The sequence below is a fragment of the Galeopterus variegatus genome, unplaced genomic scaffold (assembly GCF_000696425.1).
Source record: "Galeopterus variegatus unplaced genomic scaffold, G_variegatus-3.0.2 Scaffold2826, whole genome shotgun sequence".
NCBI classification, from domain to species: domain Eukaryota; kingdom Metazoa; phylum Chordata; class Mammalia; order Dermoptera; family Cynocephalidae; genus Galeopterus; species Galeopterus variegatus.
The window spans coordinates 157,946-166,726 of record NW_007728937.1 but is presented as its reverse complement, the minus strand read 5'-3'; the positions used below and the strand labels follow the sequence as shown (position 1 = coordinate 166,726).

Sequence of the window (8,781 nt, the reverse complement as noted above, 5' to 3'; positions counted from 1 at the left end):
CTACTCAATCAAAACTGTTTTAGTATGCTATGGTATGTATCAAATACATATGTAAATATGCTATAATAGATACCAAATGCATATTCCTAGAAACAATACAATGTATATGTATATATACAGCAGTGGCTAAATGCACAGGCTGGATCTTGGCAGACTGGCCTGCTTTCAGTCTGATTATCACATATTAGCATACCGTGACTTAGTCAAGCCATTTAATCTCTCCCAGTCTTAGATTACTGATCTGGAAAATGAGAATACAGTAGTCACCCCTTATCCACAGAGGATACATTCCAAGATCCCCCAATGGTTGTTTGACACCACAGATAGTACCCAGCCCTACATATTCTATGTTTTTTCCTATGCATACATACCTATAAACGTTTAATTTATAAATTAGGCACAGTAAGAAATTAACAACAATAACTAATAATAAAATAGAACAATAATAGAATAATATACTGCAATAAAGTTATTTGAATGTGGTCTCTCTCTCAAAATATCTTATTGTACTGTACCTATCTTAGGACCATAATTTGACAGTGGGTAACTGAAACTGCAGAAAGCAAAACCGCAGATAAAGGAGGACTGTTATAATGACACATACCGTGCAGGGTAGTGAATTCAATGAGATAAAACAGGTAAAAGACTCACCACAGCCTCTGATACATGGAAAACACTCTAAATATGAGTTACATACATATACAGAACATTCCAATAAAACCTTCCAGATATTAAAAACATAACACACAATTATCTCTAATCACTAGCATGAATGAGCAGTGAATACGTAGAACATTTCAACTTTAATCAAAACATACTGGTTAATGTCAGTAATCTCTACTTGTAGAAACAGATATTAATAAACTGTGTACATGCTTTATTAGAACATTATATATGCACACATATACATATTTTCACAGTATACAGAGCAATGATGTGCACCTGTCTATTAATATCTACTGATATAACCACTTTTCCTTCTGTCTTTTCTCCTTTCACTTCTCTCTTCTATGATTTGCCACAAATGGAGCCAGAAAACAAGCCTGTCTTTTCTTTCTCAAAGTTAATTAACTAATCAATCATAGTATATCACCCAATCCTGAGTGAAAGTAACTAATCATGTTCTCCATGCCTTCAGCTAGGCAGCTAGGCACTGATAAACAAAGGTACAGACTATCGGTCACTCTGCATTCATAATCAGCAAACTCAAATGGTTCAGTAGGTCAATTCAATCTACCTCTCTAAGCACCTAGCAGTTTAGACATTCATTCTCCTTAAACCTCCAACCACTTCCACACACTCTCAATAGATGAGCTTTCCTCCTGGCGCAAAGCTCCTTTGTAAAGAAACCCCTCGACTTGTGCTTTAAACCTTGTTCTTCCTTCCTTTTGGTAAACTTATCCTATAGATTATCCCTTCTTTCCTTTGTAGATTTAGCTCTTCCTTTGAAATGGATCGTTCTCATCGGACTTTAAATATACCCAATTCTCACCAATTTATTAAAAAAAAAAAATTCTCACCTTCAATCCACAATCCCTCTGGTTACCTCCAATATCTTTTCCTTTTCCTTTATAGGTCATCTGTACAGTAGTCTCCTCTCACCCACAGAGGATATGTTCCAAGACCCCCAGTGGACGTCTGAAACCACTGATAGTACCAAACCCTATATATACTATGTTTTTTCCTATTCATTCATATCTATAATAAAGTCTAATTTATAAATTACGCACAATAAGGGATTAACAACAATAACTAACAATAAGAACAATTATAACAACAAGCCAGCATCACTGCTCTTGCTCTTTGGTGCTATTAAGTAAAATAAGGGTTTCTTGAACACAGGCACTGCAATAGCACAATAGTCATCTGATAACTGAGACTGCTACTATCAGGTGGTTAGCATACAAGGTTTATTCCAAAAGTTTATGGAAAGATCCGTATTATCTTTTAATTCTATTTTTCCACGAATGCTTTGAAGTACCCTCACATATGGCATGGATATGTTGGACAAACGGATTTATGTCCCAGGCGGGAAAGAGCAGGATGGCATGAAATTTTATCACACTACTCAGAATGGCACACAATTTAAAACTTATGAATTGTTTATTTCTGGAATTTTCCAGTTAATATTTTTGGACCAAGGATGACCAAAGGTAACTGAAACCATGCAACAGGGGTACTACTATACTTACTGTCTCTATTTCTTCACCTCTCACTTCTCAAACTATTCCATTCTGACTCCTGATCCTGTTATAGTGTCAAAATAGTTCTGCATATCGTCACCAAAGACTCCTTGTTATTTCAATGATTGGACCTCAACAGCTTTCAATGTTGGTTTTACCATTCACGCATTCTGAAACATTCTCTTACCTTGCCTTCTGTTAACACAACAGTTCTCTGGCTTTCTCTAACCTCTTTAACAAATTCTTCTCAGGCTTCATTTGAAGACTCATCCTTTCCTACTGGGCCATTAAATTTTGGAGGTTGTCAAGCTTCAGTTCTAAGTCCTTCTCTTTTCCTACTCTATACACATTCACCATATGGCTTCAAATATATCCACACAGCTATGATAACCAGAACTTCCTTCTGAACTCTGGTTTCTGTAAATCCAGCTATCTTTAAGATCTCTCCTCGGATGAGGCAAAAGCATCTTAAATTCAACATGTTCAAACTAAACCAGAGAATCTCAGCAGAGCTCAACTTGGCCAAGAATCCAAAAATAGTCAAGCTTCCTACTAGTTCCTATTTATAGTATTGTATACCTTTTCTTCATAGCACTTATGAGTTATAATTGTACACAAAAACAGGAACAAGGACTGTTTGCTTACCACTATATTCCCACTGCCTTATACAACTGACAAACTACAACATTCACATCAGTGACTTATCTACTGACTAGATGAAGAGTCTTTCAGTTATTTTCAAATCACCACTGCTTCAGAGAATTGACAATACAAAGTGTTAATGTACTAGACATTAGGATCTTATACAACACATTACTCAACCTCCTCTCATATTTAGTTTGCCAACAATTCAGTTATTTTCAAATCACCACTGCTTCAGAGAATTGACAATACAAAGTGTTAATGTACTATACATTAGGATCTTATACAACACATTACTCAACCTCCTCTCATATTTAGTTTGCCAACAATGTCCAGCCATCCCCTAATATCCTTAACATTATATATTAATATACATTTAATATGTCATTCAGTTGACCAGATTTTATTAATCATATTTTATTTTTTTCAAATACCTCACCAGGCACATATTTCACCATATGTTTTTAAATTTTAAAGTTCTCTTTCTTGTTTTTGTTTGTAATCGTTAAGGTATAGTTTAGAACGTTTTGGCAGGAAAATCAAAAAAATTCAGTGCCAACAATAACAGTACAACTGGTCCCTTACTTCTGTTTGGCAAAACTGCAAAATGATGGTATCATGAAAAAAATTAAAAGCAACGAACTCCATTGAAAAACATTTTGGGCCAGCCCCGTGGTGCACTCAGGAGAGTGCGGCCCTGGGAGCACAGCGACGCTCCTGCCGCGGGTTCAGATCCCTATTTAGGAATGGCCGGTGCACTCACTGGCTGAGCGCGGTGCGGGCGACACCAAGCCAAGGGTTGCGATTCCCTTACCGGTCACGAAAAAGACAAAAAAAAAAAAAGAAAAAGAAAAACATTTTCTCCTACCACTGTATCTACAAAATTAAAATTGAGATAGTTTTTTTTTTTTTTTTAAGCAGTGTAATGAGTGGTTATTTAGAAAGCAATAATAAACATGCATCTAATCAAAGACTGCATATATTCACTTAACCAACTCATTTTTGACAAAAAGCATTCCATATATTTTTGGAAAACAAGGAATTAAAATCTCATCATACTCAAAACAAACTTGCATTTATTTGTAAAAAATAATCTATGAGGTAGTTAACAAACAAAATAAAATTTATTTTTTATACTTTATTTTTTCTTTGATTATAAAGTACTAGGTTTAATAAAGAAAATCTAAAAAATTAACAAGTATAAAGAAAAAAATAAAATTGATCCATAAACATACCATTAAGAAGTCATCCACTGCTAACAATTTGGTATTTGTCTTTTTAGTTATTTTTTATTTACAAAAGTGAAACCACCTGTCGCCTGTGTCTTTTCCATAGTTATTATACTATAAACACAAGTTTCCCTTGTGAATAAATATTTTTTAAAACGTGATTGTCTGGGGGGAGGGGACATAGGCTTCCATTATATGTAATGACTCCCCTAACACTGGTCACTGAGGTTTTCAATGATTTGCTATTACAAATAATGTCATTACGAACAGTTAGTGTAATTTAACTCTGCATGTCAACCTAAAATAAACATTAAATAACAACAAAAAGCATTTAGATCCCCAAATACTGCCACCAAGATCTAAGGTTCATTTTGTTTTTCTTTATAATAAATAAGTTAATGTCTTTCCATGGAATTCACCTTTTATGAACACTGGCTATGTCCCAAATGTGGCAAATTTTAAAAACCATCAAGAAAAAAAGATAAAAAATTTAATTTGCAATTTAGAAATAATTTTGCCAAAAGGAACACATAAAGTATTTCAATGCAATGAAATTATTTCTACCTCTGAATATTCACTACAGAATAGATCAGAAAGTAGGAAGCTCTTTTTCAAAAGTAAATAAATCACTGCAAATTATTTTTAATACTTTCCTTTTCATCATCGTCCATATCTATTATTCTTTACTGAGCTAGAAAACTAATTTGAGACTTCTAGTTAAATGTAGCAGATTGGACACACATTTACTACTCTTTCCATTTGAAAACTCCACTGAAATAATAGTAAAAATATTCTACAATCAAAAATATCTCCAGACATTGCCAAATGTCCCTGCAGGAAACAAAATCTCTGAGAAACCGTACCATAGAGGGAAAAAAGTTGGTTTGCAAATCACTGTGCTTTACAAGGAGCATTTAGCTTTTCTAGCTAAATAACATAATTTAAGAATTGTAAGATTTCTAAATTTTCGCTGTTGTAGAATACAAACTATAAACTACCTACAGATTAGATTATCTCTAATGTCCCTCTTAAATCCTCAGAGGATTTCACATGACAGAAATATTAATAGCTTCCATCTATTTAAGCCTGTCTATGTGCAAGGTACACTACTAAGCATTTTATGTTAATTCTCTGACTTTATACTCATGACATTCTTATGGAATGGCTATTAACAACACTGTGGTAAGAAATAATTTTTAAAGTCTATTTTCATCAACATATCAAAGTGTTTCCAGAAATGTTTATTTATTACCCATTAGATTCTTTCACGCACTGAACTAAGAGAAGAGTACCTCAATTTGATTAGTTAACAATTTATGACAAAAAAAAAATCAGTGCATCCGGTGACAAAATAAATTGAATTACTAAAACCCTCAGGAATTGGGGAAATGTTCATAGCACCTAACAAATAAGATATGATAATGATTTGACTGTTTCTTTAAATATTTTTTACTTCTGTGGCATAATGAAAGAGTACTTTTAAAACTTTTCAGCCATGATTCCCTGAGTATTTCCAGTAACTTTTTTTTCCCTTTGCACCACTTGCCAAAAAATTTTTTAAAAAAATCACTTTATAATTATTTGAGAGTTTATTTGAAATGTCAACTTGCCTCTCAGTAGAAATTGACATTGATGGCTGGGTGCCAATCCCAGCTTTAGGATCCTACTAGAACCTAAAACAAATTAACTTATTTAGGCCTCAATTTCAACTATACAATATGCTGTCTGAAGGCTAAGAGTTAGTAGGCCCTTAATAAAAGTTACTTTCCCCTACCTTTCATTCTCAAAGCAAACAAATTATCAGTTAAGGGCTAATTTTATTTAAGCATTTATTGAGAGTCTACTAGCAAAAGCCAAGGGAGGATGTGATAGGGGTGGTTAGTTCAACATTACACCATGCCTTCTGTTTTAGTTTTCCTTGTGGTAAGAGACACAAGAACCTCTCTTGAAAAGAAGTGTTCCTTCCTTTCTCCCTTCACCCACACAACTAACTGCCAAGAAATTTTGATTCATATTTCCCTCTAAAAGGAGGAAGATAAATTGGAGCCTTTCTTCTCAACACCACTAAGCTGTGTTTTTATTCATATATTTAGTTAACTCTCACCTACCGAAGTGCATATTATCTATTTAATAAATTATTCACAATTAAGTCATTTACTAATAAATGTGTAAGTTACTTAATATTACACTTAGTAAATATTAGAAAACCAAATCTTAAAAAGAAACAATTTTTGACTGGGAATTAGATTATATAATCCACTGCTTCCCTTATGGGCAAATAAAACAATTAGTATAGTAGGATTTTATTAATCAGTAGATAAAATCTAACTTAATTCAGGGAATCTTTCATTCCATGTAAAAGTTTTAATACAAAAAGGATTTCTCAAATGTCATCTGCAAGGTGGAAGAAAGACAAGAACCCTAAGACCAGGTCTATTGGTAATCTAGAGTATTATAAAACATGCAATGATATAAAAAATACAAAAAGGATTTCTCAAATGTCATCTGCAAGGTGGAAGAAAGACAAGAACCCTAAGACCTATTACCTATTGGTAATCTAGAGTATTATAAAACATGCAATGATATAAAAGTATATTAGTATAACACTCATAATTTAGCAATGAAAAATAAAAATTCATTAAGTTCTTCCTGTTTAATTTCCTTGGATATTCAGGAGGTAGTGGAATTTTATAAAATAATCAACTTCATTTGTTCTTAAAATATTATACTGTCTCTGTTCAGACACACTGTTTCATAGGCTAAATTTGTTCATTTGTTTTTAAAATTGATTTTGAGAAACAATAAGAGTAGTTAAAAGCTCTCCAAACATGTTCTGGCCTTCAAGTAAACTTTCAAATTCTATAACAATTAAGGATTACTTGATCAAGTTAATTAACAAAGCTAAATGTGACCAATACCAAGTTGCTTGGTAATGATATAAAAAGCAAAACTTCTGCCCCAGAATATATTAAAAGTATCAACTATACCCTAATTTTCAGAGGCTTAAAATTACTGCAGCTATAAAGTCTACCAATAGCATGGTTTCTACATGTAAAATGTATACAGTAGTTAAAAAATAAGTACTCTGAAAACAAGACAGAACCTCTAAATCTAGAGAATGTCAATTATCAAAATAAAAATACACTCTCAAGAAAGTCACTAAATGGCAATGCCAAAGAAACTGACACACCCATTATATCAAGACAATTTCAACTTTCAAACCACCTTATTTATGATTTTGAGGGAAAAAATAAATTCAAAAGACAATTTAAACTAAAGCATTAAAAAAACTTACCTGATAATGCCAACTCCATCCTTTTTCTTTCAACGCTTGTAAGGGCATAAAATCAAATGTCAGCAAACATCATGCCCACTTCTTGTTAACTTTATTTCCCACTTGTCAACAGAATGAAATTAATAGCTAACTGATCCAGACCCTTTGCATATTTACTTATTTAACTACTATATTTGACAGAAGAGGAAACTAAGGCACAGGGTTAAGTAACTTGTCCAAGGTAACACAGCTAGGAAGTGGTGGATGGAACCAGGATTTGAATCCTACACATCCAAGATAATAAATTTTAAAATAGGTAGGATGGAAAAGTAGTAGTTTTCCCCCTCCCCCCAAAAAGTTTGTAAAACAAGATTGCTGACAATGAGAACAAAACACTTAAATTATAAATGTATGTAGATAAGGATGCAGACTGCACAACTTTACCCCTAGAGAAGTACTTTGGTGCTATATTTAATTACAGTCAAACACGTTAAACTACCTCAAATCCTAGTGGCAGTCGACTGAGTAAATGAAATAATTTACTGTCACTCTTCCGACACTGTATTTTACAGGCTAAAAAACATACATTGTAATTTAAAGGTTGAGGGGAGTTGGTGATGCAAACAGAGCAGTATTTTCAACGAGAACGACTTTTTCTATTAGCAGTTAATTAGAAAAGAGTGCATGTGTCAAGGGAAGGAGTAAGAAAAGGAAAGATGACAATCACACTGCTTTAACGCCCCCCCCCGCCCCCACCGAAAAAATAAAGTAAATCACCCTGGGTCAACGCCTAAGCCAACTGGAGGACTGGCCCTGCGGGATCGCATAAGGGGATGACAGAAGACCCTAGCAGAGGGGGAGGGGTGGCGATGACAGGAGAGGAGGAGGTAAAGAAATGGCATGCGTCCTATCCCCGAAAAAGGGCAGAATACGGGGGGCAAGGGGCGGAGAAGGGAAGTCAGAAAATGTTACCAGAGCTTCCAAATGAGGTGGGAAGAAACAGGGTAGCAAACAAGAAAGGCGGGACCCTCGGGCAGGAAGGGGTCTTTTGGGGGCAGGGAAGGAATGTCAGGACACAGCGTTCAGTCCAGCTGACCCTCCTTCTCTCCAGCCCTTCCAGCCCCGACAAACTCTCACTTTCTCAACAACCCTAAGCCAGCGGATCACCTTCGTCCTGCTCCCTGCCCCCCACTCCAAGCCGGATAGGTGGAGGGGGAAGCTTCACCCTCATCCTCCTCGTTGGGCTGCAGGGGCCAGCATCGGACACAGCTCTGATTCGTGGACTAGAAGGCCAGGAGACGCAGAGAGGCCCAGGACCCGGGTGACAAGTCCAGACGGCCGACGGGCGCCTCACCTGACAGAAGCGTCGACAGTAATCCCGACTGCTGATCCCGACGCCGCCGCCGCCGCAGCAGCCAACGCCGCCTCTGCTGTCGCCCGCAGCTCTAATCCC

At 35.5% G+C, this 8,781-nt stretch overlaps 1 protein-coding gene across 1 annotated transcript in view; it reads right to left on the bottom strand.

Annotated features, from left to right (window-relative positions):
* The window catches only part of LOC103599016 (zinc finger protein Rlf-like), a 92,044-nt gene that overhangs the window by 82,151 nt on the left and 1,112 nt on the right, over positions 1 to 8,781 (bottom strand). Inside the window, exon 2 of the mRNA XM_008583089.1 lies at positions 8,683 to 8,771. Coding sequence (XP_008581311.1) covers positions 8,683 to 8,771 — 89 coding nt within the window. The remainder of the gene's footprint in view (positions 1 to 8,682; positions 8,772 to 8,781) is intronic.